General features: G+C 39.3%; 3 protein-coding genes across 4 annotated transcripts; 2 read left to right on the forward strand and 1 right to left on the reverse strand.

Moving 5' to 3' along the window:
* Window positions 1-2,438: 2,438 nt before the first annotated feature.
* On the forward strand, window positions 2,439-4,615 carry LOC135588926 (uncharacterized). Its single transcript, XM_065081260.1, has 2 exons — window positions 2,439-2,667; window positions 4,307-4,615. The coding sequence occupies exons 1-2, from the start codon at window positions 2,475-2,477 to the stop codon at window positions 4,471-4,473; spliced, it is 360 nt and encodes a 119-aa protein (XP_064937332.1). The 5' UTR covers window positions 2,439-2,474; the 3' UTR covers window positions 4,474-4,615.
* Window positions 4,616-6,049: 1,434 nt separating this feature from the next.
* On the forward strand, window positions 6,050-11,297 carry LOC103993644 (RCC1 domain-containing protein RUG3, mitochondrial). Of its 2 annotated transcripts, XM_009413787.3 has the most exons (7): window positions 6,050-6,652; window positions 7,058-7,197; window positions 9,017-9,211; window positions 9,694-9,822; window positions 10,234-10,389; window positions 10,654-10,880; window positions 11,000-11,297. In XM_009413787.3, exons 1-6 carry the CDS (start codon window positions 6,153-6,155, stop codon window positions 10,860-10,862), a joined length of 1,329 nt encoding a protein of 442 aa, XP_009412062.2. In that variant the 5' UTR covers window positions 6,050-6,152; the 3' UTR covers window positions 10,863-10,880; window positions 11,000-11,297. The 2 variants fall into 2 exon arrangements, with proteins under 2 accessions (XP_009412062.2, XP_064934330.1); XM_065078258.1 differs by having other exon boundaries at window positions 10,654-11,297.
* Window positions 11,298-11,782: 485 nt separating this feature from the next.
* Window positions 11,783-13,325, reverse strand: LOC135587174 (zinc transporter 4-like). The gene is made up of 3 exons (XM_065078259.1): window positions 12,581-13,325; window positions 12,352-12,501; window positions 11,783-12,270 (listed from the first exon to the last, which is right to left on the reverse strand). Exons 1-3 carry the CDS (start codon window positions 13,178-13,180, stop codon window positions 11,965-11,967), a joined length of 1,056 nt encoding a protein of 351 aa, XP_064934331.1. The 5' UTR covers window positions 13,181-13,325; the 3' UTR covers window positions 11,783-11,964.
* Between the last annotated feature and the right edge of the window lie 3,706 nt (window positions 13,326-17,031).

Raw genomic sequence — 17,031 nt, forward strand, 5'->3', positions numbered from 1 at the left:
AGACTTGTTAACTATTTTCACTAAATATTGATGGATTCAAAAAATAATCTAAAAATATTTTATTAAGATGCTTTTATGAAGTGTTTATAATGTTTTTATTCGTATTTCTAAATCGTTAGATAGAACATAAAAATACTATATATCTAATATGTTAGTAATTCTTACATTCATTACGCCATATTATATATACATAATTGTACTATGATAAAATTATTTTATTATAATATTTTTATGAAGTATTTTTTTTTGGGCAATCACTATAAATTCAAACCAATAACATAACATTTATGTAAAGTTGACTAAATATTGAAAAAAAATTTAGCACGATAATCCAAAAAGTCGAAGAATTCTCAAAATATTTGTTCCTACTTTGATCAATTTGAATCACTAAAAAAGTTTAAAGATGAGATAGCAATAACATATCATAATCACCTCAGACTTATTGACTACTTTCGCCAAATGATCATTGAATTGAAAAAAACAATCTAAAATATTTTGTTAAGGTATTTTTATGAAGTGTTCAATGTGTTTTCGTTCATATTTCCAAAACACTGTAAAGAGTTTTTAGAAACACTACATTCCATATTTACAAAGTGTTTTGACATCCACAAAGAGAGCAATCTCTCTAAAATTAAACCAATAATATTTATGTAAAGTTGACTAAACATCGAAAAAGCTAAGCATAACATTGTGAAAACTTGAAGAATTCTTAAAACATTCGTTTCTACTTTGACTGATTTTTTCAAAACTTTGACATACTTTAAATCACTAAAAAAAAATAAAGATAAAACAATGACATTAAATTATAAATTATCTCAGATTTATTAACCCCCTTCACCAAATGATTATGGACTCAAAAAATAATCTGAAAAATGTTTATAGTGTTTTCATTCACATTTCTACAACACTATAAACTATTAACATAAAAACACTATATATGTAATATTTTAATATATATATATATATATATTTATTTTCATTACACTATATTTCATATACATAATTATACAACAAAATTATTTGCATCATGCATTCGAAAACACTAATAAAAATATTTCTTCACAGTGTTTTTATGAAGTATTATAGTGTCAACCTTTCTTTAACTCTTGAGATTCAAATAAATCATTAGTGTATTTTTATAGAATATTATAATAAAAACTGTAAAATAGTTTACGGGACTAATTGAATTAGAGACCAATTGTATCTTAATTAGGATTAATTTGAACTCATTGGGAGGTTCATTCAGTGACCCAAAAGTTGAGGCTCACTCAGTTGAACCGCTTGTGAGTTGGAAAACTAAAAAAATTTGATCTGCAAGACTGTCAAATGATGGTACTGTCAGATTGAGTGGTGGTATCGCTGAGTGATAGTGTATCAAACGATGATACCGCTAGACTAGGTGGTGGTACCGTCAAGTGTCAAGCTACAAGCAGTGGTACCGCCCGTACCTCGAAGTCTCGGGGATTTAAATTTTGACTCTAAGTTTTGAAGCTATTTGAGGTCTACAAATACCCCAGCTTTTCCTATATAGAGTAGTAAGAAAGTTGAGTAAAACTCTATGATTCTAAAGTTATAAACCCTATTAGAAAGTTGAGTTCCCTCCTCCTAAAGCTTAGAGAGAGTTCTAAGAGAGGTGTGTGAGAAATACCTTGTAAAAGAGGGTTGTAAAAGGTTGTCTTTTAAACCTATGAAAAGGAGAAGAGGGGTGTAAAAAGGTAGTTGATCTTCGCCTATTGAAAGAAGATTGTTAGTAAATATCGATGGCCTTGACGGAAGGAGAATCGGTGGAGTGGATGTAGGTCACGACGATCGAACCATTATAAATTCTGGTGTACTCATTTCTATTTTATTTTTTATTATTGTCATTACTTTCTAAATTAATTGCTAGTTCATATAACTCTGAAGTCATGCTCTTTCCGAAACGGGTTTAATCGAAATGAAATTTTGAACCGACGTGATTTTTATCGATCGGATCATAACAAAACAACTAAATTTTTTTAAAGATAAAATATGATTAAAAAATAAATTGAACTCTAAATAGTAGTTTCTACTAAATTACTTGCATTAGACTAAACCGATCCATATGGACCGATTTGATCGGTCCCCCAAAATTGATAGAAAAAATTTGTTGTATAATAATAACTTGATATATATAATAATAATATAACTTAATTGATAGGAAAAACTTGAGTATAATAATAATAATAATAATAATAATAATAATAATAATAATAATAATAATAATAATAATAATAATAATAATGACTTGATATATATATATATATAATAATTTTTATGCAAACCTGTTTTCAACTATTTATGCGAATGTCTTATTGCCGTTGGTTGGTAAGATCATATACATCGAACGGCCAATGATTTATCACGTGAGATGCACGAGATAAACGCCCGCACAAGTTTAAAGGCCTCCCCGCGTGCCGCCGAAGGGAAAAGCCCTAATCAACCCCCGAGCGCAAATGGCGAAGTCGCTGCGATCGAAGAGGAAGAAGAGACTGAGGACGTTGAGGAGGGAGATCTCGGAGCCTTTCTACGAGAAGAAGGAGGCGGCCAAGCTTGCCGCCCAGGAGGCCGCCCTCGCTGCCCCCAGGCTTCCTGTGAAAGCTCCCGTCGCTGCCGATGAACCCGCGGCCGAAACATCCGCCGCCATGGGTGAGTCCCATCGGTCCCCTATTCTTGCTTACCGGATTATTAGTCTTCCATCCGGAACCTGCTCTTGTTTATTATGCTTTCTCCTGGATCGGCGCGAATCCGGGGTCTTTGTCCTACTTGTATTGCTTCAGAAATTGACATTAAAAATGGACATCGTGATAGAAAAGGGTGTGATAGCGTTCTTAGTGGATTGGCTCAACTTGAAAAGGCTTAGGAAATCGAATTGATAAATTGCAATGGAAAGTGTGCCTTCATGAAATAGGATAGATAATGTCAATAAGATTGTTGTTATGAATATTGTGTTTTTTTATTGCCAAATTTAATCTAGTCTGTCGAGTTGTGGATTCTTTTACAACATGTCTTTTGTACCCGTTTATTGACATTCCTACAAATATGCTACAAGCTGCTCTGAACAAGGTTGACCTATTTGTTAATTGTTTGTATCAAGATTCAAGAATTGGTCATTTGAATTCTTATGAAGCACTACATGATCGAGATTTTCCAGACCTGCTAGTTGTCTCTTTATTCTTTGGAACCCATTCTATTTCTTTTCTCTGTGGAGTGGATTGTGGCTGGTAAGAATTTTTCAGTAAACTTAGCAATTTGATTCAACTCAAAGAAGCCAAACGATGTCGTGCCTTGTAATTCCTACATGGTAAATGACTGAAGATCCATCTTTCATAAACAGTGGATCATATACGTGTCAATCTGACATGACAATTCAAAAAATTAAGAGCCACTGTAGGTTGATATGGTCTGGTGTACGTTTCACTGATTGAGAAAGTCAGCTTTGAATTTTTTGTCTCTTTTATTTTCAGTTTGACACGAAGCCAAGTTCGATATGTATCTCAAGCCTAATTGTCTGTGACATATACTCAATGTATCTATGTTTTTTTTTTTTCTAATTTTCTGATGTTGAAGGTAAGTCAAAGTTTCAATATGTGGGGATACATTTTTTTATTTCTAGATATCGCCGTAGTAGATTCAATCTTTATAGTATTGTATCTAAAAGTAATCCTTTTGTCCCACCTTTGATGTTGGTATTTCATTGCTTCGAGGACACTAAATATAATTTTTGGATTGCTGGTAGTCATGCCCAAGTTACATGAAGATCCTTTTAGGTAACAACTTGACTAGCAGTTATGCCATGCAGCATGTTCGTGATCATAATCTCAGAAGACTAGTGCTAGACATGCTGTTATAAGAATCAATGCTACATTACATTTTCTTTATGTAGTTGGAGATTAGCTGGTTGCTGCTGTGTTTTGTTTCTCAAAATAGATTATTTCTTTAAGGTAAAAAATACAACCAATAGCTGCGAGAGATTTTGGACTTCCTCAATATTGTTGCAATGGTTAATTTGCTTATGGAATTGGAATCTTGCACTAGAAGGAGCTTTCTTTCTGGTTTTACCTATATTATCTTATACTATATTCTGTATGTTGCACGTATCCTGTGTTACTTCATTGATATCATCTACGTTCATGTGCTTCATGTAGTTGAAGTTTGGCTGGTTTCTGCCATGTTTGTTTCTCATTGTACGTGATATTTTGTATATTGCATATATCTTGTGGTGCCACTTATAGTGGCCTATCTCTTCTTCTCCTTTTTATTTATTCGATGTAATCTTGTCGTACAGATATGGAAATGGCTGATGGAGGAAGTGCTTCTCATGATCAGTGCAAATCACATCTGAAGCCGATCGGTGGTATAGGGAAGAAAAAATTAAAGAAGAAACTAAAACTGAAAGGCAAGAAAAAAGGTAAAGGTAAAGGGAAAGGGAAGATCAGTAACCGCAAAGTATAACTAGGAATTTTGCTTGAAAAGCTAGAGTCGATTTGGGGTTTGCAACCCTTTGGCTAGGCTGTGTAATGAACAATAATTGTAAGATGTTTTTACCATAATTGCGTTTTCATCGATCAAATTAGTGTCGATACATATTTTTCTACTGGCATCTCAGGAGCCAAATCTTGTGAGTGGATAATGATCTGTACAAAAACTTGATTAGCATGAAACTAAAAAGGTTATCATCTCACAATTTTTCTTGCTTCTTGCAGCAAATCAGTTTTGTGAAACTAGCAAAGCAGTTTCCTCGGCATCATTTTGAAACATTGTGATTGATACTGATGGACCAAACTTAGGTCCACTGAAGGAGTTAAGAAATAGTATAAATTGAAGAATAATTGTACAAAATTCCTTGATTCCTGCTATTTGCAAGTATTGTTCTGCAGCATGGCTGTTGTTAGTGAAGATACAAATCATCTGCAGTTCTGGTGCCCCAAACCATGATGACCCTTGTGGTTCTAGCAAGATGTTTGCAGACTTAAACTGTTTGAAAATATGTTTTCAGGTATGTTCTATAGCATGTATCATCAACAGGATGATTCATGAGATGATAATTAACAGATTATATGATCTCCACAGAGTCTATTATTGACATATACTCGAAGTGTTATCCAATTTTAAGCTAGCACAAGCTTGAAGTTATGCTGCTACTGCCTCCTCCATAATCAATGGAGAGGATGCTAAAACAAGTTGAGAAAACCATAACCTTTTCAAGAAAAGAGATCTTAGAGATTTGCTACTAGAGGTGGAGATAACACAATGAGCAGCATCCCATCCTCACAGTAGCCCTCATCTGTGTGATTCAACAGTGGGAGTAACACCTGAAGCAGCAATGTTGGAAATTTCTCTTTCCTGCAACTTATCAAAAGATTTTACTTCTTGGAGTTTCCATACCAGTAGAAAGAAATCCTGTTTATTTGTGTGTGATGGGATCACATTTTATCCTACATCAACTGGAGATTTAGAAAGCAAAGATCTCGGAAAAAGATTAAAGCACTTAGTGATGTACCTCATTAGAATGTGTTCCATGTTTGCTTTCTGCTGAAATTAAACTTAGAAAAATGTACTAACAGCAAAAAAAAAGTGATTTATAAGAAGAAATTTTAAATTTTGAACTTTTACTCTGATGAAAATCTCAAATTGAAACCTTTTTATATAAAAAAACAAAAAATGATTATATATATATATATATATACATACATATATATATACATATATATATATACATATATATATACATATGTATACATACATATATATATATGTATGTATATATGTATACATACATATATATATATATGTATGTATGTATACATATATATATATGTATATATATATATGTATACATACATATATATATACATATATATATATACATACATATATATATATATATATATATATATATATATATATATATATATATATATATATACTGTATAGGAGGAAAGCATTCTTGAGAAACAAACAACAAAAACTGTATAATAAAACAAGTTTAGAAGGTCGCTTGCTTGTGTGTTTTTGGCAACAAAAAGCACAAACCAAAAACGTTAGCAACTGCTCCGTGTAGGAGCTATTAAGGCGGCTGCGGCGTAAACCCTCCGACGAAGCGACTCGGCAACGCTCGCAGCCGCCAACCGATGGCTCTCCGGCGCCGCTCCCTGCGCGGGCTTCGCCACCTGCACACCGCCGCCGGTCCGATCCTGTGGAGCCACGCAGCTGAGGAATCCGACTTGCCATCATCGACCGTGCAGGTCCTGTCTTGGGGCCGCGGCGCATCCGGCCAGCTTGGCGGAGGCAAGGAGGAAACCCGCTTGTACCCTTCCTCGGTGGCCACCCTCCGCCTCCCTCCCGATTTCCGCCTTGCCCCCGTTCAAGGCCGCCTCCCTTCTCCGCCGGTTGGGTCCGCCGCCGACGCGAAAGTTGAAGTGGGGGTCTCGTGCGGGCTCTTCCATTCCGCATTGCTCGTGGATGGGAAGTTCTGGATGTGGGGAAAGGGTGATGGTGGGAGGCTCGGGTTCGGTGACGAGAACACCGTCTTCGTTCCTACCTTAAACCCTAATCTTGAAGGTGTTCGGAGTATTGCCCTTGGTGGGATCCACTCAACCTCCCTTACCCGCTCCGGAGAGGTCTTCACGTGGTCCGTATAACTATCTTCTTCTTTTACTTCGTGTGTATTTAAAGAATGATGATTTCGAAGTCAATTACGTCTGGGTTTTATTTGATGAATGGGAATTCGAATGGCTTTGTTTGACGGCCGGTAAGCATGGCATTCTCATCATGGAATTTTATCCCAATTTCATGTATTATGCTCAAGTTGTGCTCTTTTAGATTATTCTCTGGTCCGCAATACACTTAACATGGTTAAAGATTTTGACTTTTGTGTTCCTTTTTTGTTTTCTTGTTGAAAAGATTAAAGTTTTGATCTATCACATGTGCATCGTGGTCTTTCTTCTTCTTCTTTTTGGGATATTGTTATTACCCATATTATCCATCTGTTGGATTAGCAGAGTGACACTGCTGCTTAATTGGGTGAAGTTTTCAGGGGTTATGGTGGGTTCGGAGCCCTTGGGCATTCAGTTTATCATAGAGAATTGCTGCCTCGAGTTGTAAAAGGTTCTTGGGAGGAAAATATTACGCATCTTGCGACTAGTGGAGCCCATACTGCTGCTATTACTGAAACTGGTCAAGTACTATCCACCTTATAATCATTCTTTATTAGCTTGATTGGTTGATGCTCATGTACTTATGCAGAAATCTGTCCCTTTGCTTTCTGCCACTCATTTTTACTATGTAATCGTTATTAAACAACCAGTTTTGTAATAGCTATCTTATGCTTCTGGTTTCTTGTATCTTTGACTTGTCCATTTTAAACATTTGGTGATTGTAATTTGCATATAAGGAGCCAAAAGCGAGAAAAGAACATCATATTTGAAGCTATATGCGCTTAATCTTCCCAAAATTAGGACATCTAGTATTGCATCCATCGAAAGATTTTTCATGGAAAATGGTGCTCAAGAAGATGACTTGTTAAACAAACCTTGTTGATCATCTCAAAAACTATTTCTTAAGTAATTCTTGAACCAAAAAATAATTTTTATAAGTTTTGCATATGCCAAGATGAAATTTGTTCTGTAGAACTTTTAATTTAAAATATATTCTTCTAATTGTGTATTGAATTTTGCGGAGGAAAGAGAACAAGAACTCCAATTTATACTTCTGTGCTTGTGTTCTGATCTGTGCATCTTCTTATTGCAGTGACATGCGCAAGTAGACCTTGATGTTTTGTTTTTTACTTTAATGTACGCATCCTATGTTTTAGGCTAATGGGATGTCTTAACATCCGCTTCAAGTTTAATGGATATATCTTTTGCCCAAGCAGATATTCAGAACTTAGACATGTTGGTCAATGCTCTTTCTTGCCCATTTTTCTTTCCTTTCACTGCAACATAACTTAATGCTCCTGTCAAACTCCAACCCCACTAGACAAGAACTTACTGATTATATTTCCTTAAGAGCTTGTTGAGTGCTTTTGAATGACAACAACTACTGCTGGGACAATGGAAGTGTGTGAGAAAATATGCCTGATATAGGACTCATAAGAGTAGAGTAGATTTTCACATACTGTATGTGCACAAATATGGAAGATCATATTCTTTGTGTAACTTTCTTGGTTCTGCCCCACAGTCAATTTGGATATCTTGGAAGAGCACAATCCGTAGTTTAATATGAGGTTATTTTAGGAAAATGGTGAGTTACTAAAGTTGTCTTGAGTCATCCTGGATATTGTTGGCATGTTTCATTATATCCAAAATTGCATGTAACAAGGCTAAAGAAATTTCTTTAGATATGTACTCACAGTAGGTTGTATATTTCTGATATGACACTGCATTTGTGCTGATACATATGTGCAAACATGAGTGTTCAATGCTTATACATATGATCTGATATACACAAGATGCATGTACAGAAGGGGAGAGAGAGAGAGAGAGAATATAAAGGAGTGGTTTGAGAGTATGAGACACCACATTATACATGTTGGTTTACTCTAGCCTCTGATGTTGATGCAATAAAACTTTTCATTAGATAGTTGATGCATTTTTTGGGTCAATGAAATGTTACAAATGTTAGAATTAGAGAATTTCTACAGTTATCAAGACGTACAAACTTGAAATCATCATTTCTCTTCATATTTATTTTAGGTCTTAAGATGATCATGATTGGAACTTTGATTGCTCTAATTCCCAAAATAGGTTCACTGCCTTGAATTTTTGATGTCACAACAATACATGGATATACTCTCAATCCCTTTAGTTCCTAAGATGGATTTTCTCGAGGCTAACTTGCTTCTTTTTTCTGTCGGATTTTGTTCAAATTTGACATGTTAATGATTACAATGTCACAATGAAATAAAATTGCATGTTGTTATATCTGAATTAGACGTTGGGCTTCCACCTGAATTCACCAAATTATTCTGTTTGTATTTTCGCATTTACAATTGCAGGTAAGCTTTTTACTTGGGGTCGTGATCAAGGAGATGGTAGGCTGGGACTTGGTAGTGGTGGAGGCCCCGGTGAAGCTGGTTCTTTTTCCATCCCTTCCAAAGTAAATGCACTACCTGTACCTGTCACAGCAGTCAGTTGTGGTGGTTTTTTTACAATGGCACTTACTTCAGATGGTCAAATATGGAGCTGGGGAGGTAAGGATTTCATAGTTAATAATTATCTAATAAGGATGACTTAATTTTATGAGTTCAAACTTTGTAGTTCCAAGAAGTTTCACAAGATTTAAAAAGTATCATACTAAAAACATTAATGTACTGCTACCAAAAGCTTGTTTTATTTTTTAAAATTTAGAGCTTTTGTATCTAAAAAATGAAAAGCAACAAAGTAAATGGTGCCAAATGTGGCTTTAGTTTCATGCACCATCGTTTGTTAGAGATCAGCAAACTACCAGCTGTAAAATTTGGCTTTCTTCAGTCTTAGTTTTCATTTATTTTTCCTGTTTACTGTTATACTCAGATATAATTTTGACATGGACAGTTGCTTTTACTAAATTAACAATTAATTGAGTCATTTTTTGCCACATTTAGAATCTGTTTTTGCTTTTTGACTTTCTTGGCTGTTATTCTGAAAGTGATCAAGCTGCTTATCAAAAGAATTCCCTTTATTCTTTTTGCAGCAAATTCAAATTATGAACTAGGGAGAGGCAATAATGTCAGTGATTGGAGACCACAGACTATTCCAAGCCTTAAAGACACTCGCATCATTCAGATAGCCAGTGGTGGTTATCATTCTTTAGCTTTAACTGGTAAGGTGGTTGATGTCATCTTTTAATTGTTTTTCTTATGCTTATAGTGCACCAAATCTTAAGGTTATATGACTATTGCCACAAATTTTCCTATGCCACTGCTTCAAGACATTTGTAAACATATGTACATGTACACTTCAAGCAGGCAGTAAGGTGGTTATTGTCTTCTTTTAATTGCTTATTGTTATGCTTAGATTCCAACAAATCTTAGGTTTCTCCAGTGTTGCCACAAGTTCATGCAATATATTTTTAAATATATGTATATGTATATATATGCATATGCATATGTACAAATATGTAAAAGTGTATATGCATATCTTTATATGTCTATGTTTTTATCTTTGTATCTTAGTGCATGCACATATCTAACTTTATAATCTAACTAGAAATATTATTACGAGACATGCTTAGATACCGGTAAAGTTCTTTCGTGGGGCCACGGAGGTCATGGTCAATTGGGTCACCCTTCTGTTCAAAACCAGAAAGTACCACTTGGCATCGAGGCTTTGGCTCAGGAGCATGTGGTGCATATTGCGAGTGGAGGGTCAACCTCAGCTGCTGTTACAGGTATGAATTCTGTTTTCCATTTTTTTCTGACATTATCTGACTTTCTCCACCTGTTCATGTTTCATGATGTGTTGTACAAATTAAAAGTGTTAATTTCCATTAAAGCCTCATGTTTATGGAGGAGCGGAAGTATGTGTTATGCCGTATCTTAATATATCATTTCGCTTTGTCTTCGGTTCATCCTCATTGTATTGCCTAGTAGATATCCTGATCAACATATATCATAGTTTATCAGCACTAATATCTATTTTTTGGATAAATCAGATAAAGGTAAGTTATACATGTGGGGAAATGCAAGAGATTGTCAGCTAGGTGTTCCCGGTCTGCCAGAATTCCAAAAACTGCCCGTTGAAGTTAAGTTCCTGATGGAGGATGAGGACTTGGGTCCGCACCACGTGATTTCAGTTGCAGTCGGTGCATCTCATGCGATGTGCTTGGTTTTGAGGCAGAATGCCCCTCTTGCAAAACTTTGAAGACAGGCATTATGGATGGTACTAAGCCCCTATGAAGATTAAGCTCTTTAAAACTGTTTGAGAATGACACAAGTTGAGATGATTGAAGAACAGGGACATTTGAAACTTAAATTGACACATGTCGGATTTGTTTTCAGCTCTCATGTAGAAGAAATAAGCTTGGTGGAAGAGAACAAGTAGGGTTAAGAGTCCAGCCTAGTACTCAACATGCGGCAACCTCGAGAATATGCATCATAAGGAGCTGCATAAAACAAGGAATGTGTTTTGGGGAAGCAATAGATAGAGAATAACCTCCGTTGGTCTTTTCTTCTAATTTATTGTCGCGTTAACATATCGAAAGTTCCAGCCGTTCGCTTCGAGGATGTATGAAGAGGTACACTAACATTTCAACCCATGTATTTGGGTAATAGAGATGAAGTGATGAAATTATTATCATGCTGTGCTGATTTGAGTGCAATTCCTGTTCTGAAGATGATGAATTGTTTGATTTCATCATCCTACACTGAGCTCATGATTGAGATTACAATGTCTTTTTTCTTGGAGTAAAAGCTGAACTTGTTTGTTAGGGTCCAGATAACATCCATGATATCTGTCCTACAGTTCAAAACCTTTTTGCTGCTGTGACATCCTGATTTTGCTATATTACTGGCAACAATGACACTTTCATTATGCATTATTTTAAATCTTGAATATTTGGGTGAAAAGCCATTTTCAATCTCATGTTCTGAAAGTGATAACCTTTTTTGTCTTGAATTATCTTTCTGCTTTTTTGTTTGGGACTTTAAACTAAATTAGCCCAAATTATATGGCACACATAATATATTTATTTTTAGAAAGTTAATTTTTTTTCTTTGTAATTTCATCCGATATATATATATATATATATTTTTTTTGGTTCATTGAAAATAATGCTAATGCCATGCAAAACCATCAAAATCTGATTAATCAGCATTCTGACATCCTTGACTAACTCTACACTACGGTCTTTCCCTTTGACTTTGACAAGGATAGACGACTTATTTTGACTGCTCACGACTCCAATCGCGCAGAGCAGCCGCCATCAAATCCTTGTCGTCACAGCATAGGAGGGAGAGATCCTGTTCTATGCCCATATGGCGATCAAGGACATCAAACCTGCGCCGAGAAGAAGGGCGAGGTGTGCTCCAAGTTGCAGCCGCCCATTGCTCTGCATCCTGGGGTTGGTGAAGTCTGCCGCCAGTAGATCCACGAGCGCCATGTAGACGAGGATGCCAGCAGAGGCGGCATTGAAGACCCCCTCGACGATGAGAGCCGTCGAGCTGGCGTCGTCGTACACCGAGGATATCGCGATGCCCAACGCGATGCCGACGGGCGCCGTGAGGGAGAAGAAGACCGCCATGACCACCGTTGACTTGGCTCTGAAGCCTGCCTGCAACGCCACAAGAACATGATGGTGGTGGTGGTGTCGGTCCATGCTCGTTCGTGGAGCAGATTGAGGATATGGGTGTACCTGAACGATGCATCCACCGAGTCCGATCCCTTCGAAGAATTGATGGAAGCTCAAGGCTCCTACCAGAGGCCTAATGGTGGAGGGCCTCTGTGAAGCACCCAGAGAGATCCCAACGATGACCGAATGGACCAGGATTCCCAGCTCCAGCACCTGCACACATAAAACGCATCTCCATTGACGAACACAGTGCCAAGCGCCAGATGATTCCTCTGCTTGATTCGATGCTCACTTGAGAGATGACTTGGTGGCGGATCCTCTCGGAAACCGAGGCTTCCTCGGCCGCCGCTGCCGTGGAGCCATGGGCATGTCCATGGGAGGGATGCGTGTGGACGTGAACATGCCCCTCCTGCCCGTGCTCCTCATCCTCCTCGACCGGCCGCGCCTTGCTGAAGTGAGACCTCTTGTAGTAGCTGGTGGCGAAGGAATCAATCATCATCGTCCACATTGCAGACGACATGACCACGAACCCCGTGACAGGTAACGTATGCCAGGGGTGCTCGGCCAGGCACGGCGACGTCAAGCTCTGGAATGCTGCGGGGAGGATGTGAATCAGCCCCGTCGCGAGTATGACTCCCGCGGCGAACGCCTTGATCACGAAGAACATGTCGTGCTCAGGCTGCAGAGCCGAGACAGATCTCCCCATGATGGGAATGAGCACCCCGACGGCGCCCGCGGTTAGGATGGAAGCGATGGCGACGAACTTTAGCCGTAGCGCCTTCGTCGCGTTGCGGCTTTCCACATCTCGAGTGCACTCGCAGTCACCGAGAGCTTGGAGGGGGAGGAGTAGGAGGAAGGAGAAGAGCAGCAGCAGAGCATTCGTAGCTTTCATGGCACCGAGAGAGAGAGAGAGAGAGATGTGCTGCAGCTGTAAGGTGGGGTGATTGCTCAGTCAAGCCACATAAATGAGGAGGTAATGCTTGCAGGGGGAATAAGAAGACAATGGTGCTCGGGAAAGGTGATGATGATGAGCTCATCTTAGGTGCTTGATGGGACCAAAAAGAAGGGGTAAGCTAAACTGTGTTGCTTTTAGCTAAGAGAAAGGGTGCTTTTTGTCCTGTTGGTGTTGACATAATGTTGTCATGATACTTAATCTAACGCAAGCTTAGATGTATGACCTTAGCGGCACAAACTCCCATCTTTCACCAGCTTTAAAGTGGAAGGGATTCCTGGACACTGCAACTCACGGCAGCATAAGCTCCACTTTTAGCTATGCCATGAATGAGATACTTGCAGAAAACGTAGGGCCTCGATAATGCATGCATTTGACCACATCTCAATATGCCAACTTTTAGCAGCATCGGATTTGAGCAATCCATCTTCTTAGCCCATGGTGAGGTCTTTTTCTCTGCTTCCTTTCCAAAGTAGGTTTGGAGCTCATGGCAGGGGGTAGACAAGGCCAACCGCATCAGGAACACATCCTCATAGGGTGTCTGATGCAAGCTTTTCTATAGAAACATGGTAATGAAAGAGAAATGATCTCTTAATCCCTAATGGAGTGGAGGAGTCATGTTTGCAAGCTTTTCCCAATCCTCAGGCAAAAAAGTACATGACAAGAGAAGACCGGGTGGTGAAGAGGAGGAGGAAGGACGATGAACGGAAGTGGTGGCCACTGGCTCAGTTGGGGTTCTGTCCATGTTTGGTGGGGTGTGTGTTCACTGTGTCTGAGGAAGGAGGTGCCAATTATTGGGAACTTTAAACGAAGACTTGGGAACACCTTTTCTCAGTGGATCTCTCGGTATCAGCCATCATCCATCCATGAGGGCACTGTGCAAGCAATGCTGACACTGCTGCAGCAGCAGAGTTGAGGGTCCTCCATTGATGAAGAAGACTCTTAGACGTCTTGAGCTCTGTGGGACGAACTGATCCTTCTTCATGGCATGTATTGCTTGATTTGAACGCTTCTTTACACGTCCTCCTGTCAATTTCCTTCACTGCAGTGAATCATGAAGCTTATAATTAGGCCGGTGGTAGCATCCAAGCGAAAGTTGCCTTCTTCTCTCTCTCTATCTCTCTTCATCCATATCATCGATTCATTCGACCTACGAAGCGTTCAGGAAAAGAAGAAGATAAGAGAGACACAGAGACACAAGTCGTAGGTGGAACACAAGAGTACACGACCTGCAGTGACGACAGAGGACAAGTAGACCTCAGTGTGCAGTCCATCTTCCCAAACATGATCTCATTCTCATGATTAATGCCATCGGTGACCAATGAATGAAGCTTCTCAAAGACCACAATGGCCAACAGGTCATCGAGTGCTTCTCCAGTGGATCCCATCACTGCTCTCGCAACACAACACTACAGTCTTTCCAGCAAATCACACAGTCTTCTCATCAGAATCCATATGACTCACTGCTGAACCTGAACAGGAAAACAAGAAGATTTCTCATCATCTTCTCCCAGTAGATGCCATCACACCTCTTGCAGACACATCAATGACAAGTAACTGTGTATCTCTTTCCAATGCATCAGAAACCATACAAGAAGACTTCTTATCATCTTCTCAAGATATAAGCCTCTGTACATGCTGATCACTACAGTCGATCTCCCAAGGAAAAGGTTCGGTGCTGATCCTCATCTGCGCAAGAGCAAGAACATGGAAGGTGTTAAAGCTAGCCCCGAGGGACTATTATAGATGTCTCAGGAAGATGTTCCTAGATCATAAAACACCGAAAATTACTGAACAAAAAAAGTCTAAAGCAAACAATTAGGTTTTCTTGTGGTACATCTGACTTTAAAGCCCAGACCCTTATTTATAATTCCAATAGAAGATAACAAACCTGATTTTTCCGATATAGAACTATATATGAGACTTATCAAACTAACATAAGGGTCTCAAACAGTGTTGCATGCACGCATGCTTCCCGGCCTCATGTTGCCATCTTATGATCGCCTTTTTCATGGAAAAGAAGTGCATGATATGGATCTCCATCAAAAAATGATGCTCAAATTGCATTATCAGAAAGATAAAAAGATTGATTAACCAAAATTTGAGGACCCTTCTAAGAGTCATGAATTGACATTTCAACAAAGAGATAGATAGAAACCATGCCTCACAACCTATCTAGAGTTTGACTTGTTTCCCCTAATGAAAAGTTAAAAAGTCAAGGACCCAACCAAATCTAGGGATGCATTCCCAATACCACCAGTTGAAGGGAAATCCATATTAGATCATTGTGACATGGATTGCTGTCCATGGTTTTGGGTCCGAGGTTTTGCTTGACCAATGGTCCATGGTGCAATGGGATTGGTATGTGTATGCTCTAACTAAGCCTGTCTGCCAATTAATTACACCATGATTCGTTAATACATGCTGTATCTGAAGGTCATTGACTGGAGCAGCCAATTCAAACACAAGCACAGTGGCTTTGAATTCATTAAATGATAAATTAGAGGAATAGGTTGAAGTTCCTCTTTTATCTCTTTCATGTCTGACATCATTCATGACTTAATGATCGTTCTAGAGATATAAGGATCATATCTTTCTCTCCTTCTTTCTGCAAATTCATCTTCATGGAAAATTGTTTGTCCATAATACAAGGAAGAGAGAGAGAGAGAGAGAGAGAGAGAGAGAGAGAGAATGAAACTTTTGGATTAAAATAAAATTTACATGCACAGGAGGTTGAAATTATATGATAATATAGATAGGATGGGAGTCACTGTTTTTGATTGAGAGAGACTCATTTGATTATATGTAGGTGCTGAGTTTGAATTGACTAATCCTTCACCAATAATGGATTGCTTGATTACCAAGTGGCCTAAAGAAAGAAGGCATTACTGCCAATGTCATCCTCCTCCTCAAACAGTTCGCCTTCTACGCTTCATCAAGGGAGACACCATATTCAATTCTTGGATCGAAACATGTTCAAATCAGTGACACAATTCATCCAGTTTGATGATGATAATCCATGAAGAAGAAGAAGAAGAAAAAGAAGAAGGTTTTGTGCTAATGGAGTGTTCACTGTTCTGAACAAAGATTTTGATCGACGCATGCGGTCAAAGCAAACGTAGTTGATGCGTTTCCATTGTCCATTCGGGAGAGAGAGCGAAACGTGATGGAAACTGTACTTACATGCGAGCATGAATGCCTCCCTCTCTTTCTCTCTGATCCCTCAAGACTACTAACCATCAACCCTACTGTTAGTGGAGGTCGGCCTTATGGTGCCGCCAAACAAGAAGACATCAGCCATCTCCAAACTAGCGCTGGAGTCGTGAAGCCCCTGAAGAGGAAACGCATCGTTGTGGCTGCTGTTGCCCCTCCTGTCGAGTCCACCAGTCGTCGTCGACTCCTGATACTGATGTTGCTGCTGTTGTTGATGATAATGATGGCGATGAGGTTGGTATTGCTGCGCGACGTACCGAGGATGGTGGAAGTGGCCCAGCGGCGCCATGGCCATCGGCGGATCGCCGAAGCTGAGGCCCGAACCGGGACGGTAGCCGGAAGAGTCCGGCCCGGACGGGAACCCGGTGAACTGCTGCACCATGGCCCGGAAGTTGTCGGTGTTGGTGTTGAGCAAGGTGACCGGCGCTCTTCGGGAGGGCCTCGGCCGCCGCCGGGGCGGCCGCGCCACTCGACCCTCCGTACCTGGTCGCGCGGTGCCGCCACCGGACGTCTGGCTCGATGCGGCCGTGACCACGATCGACTCTGACGCAGCGCCGGACACGGCCGGGGCGAGGGAC

This window comes from Musa acuminata, chromosome BXJ1-8, assembly GCF_036884655.1.
Source record: "Musa acuminata AAA Group cultivar baxijiao chromosome BXJ1-8, Cavendish_Baxijiao_AAA, whole genome shotgun sequence".
Classification (NCBI taxonomy): domain Eukaryota; kingdom Viridiplantae; phylum Streptophyta; class Magnoliopsida; order Zingiberales; family Musaceae; genus Musa; species Musa acuminata.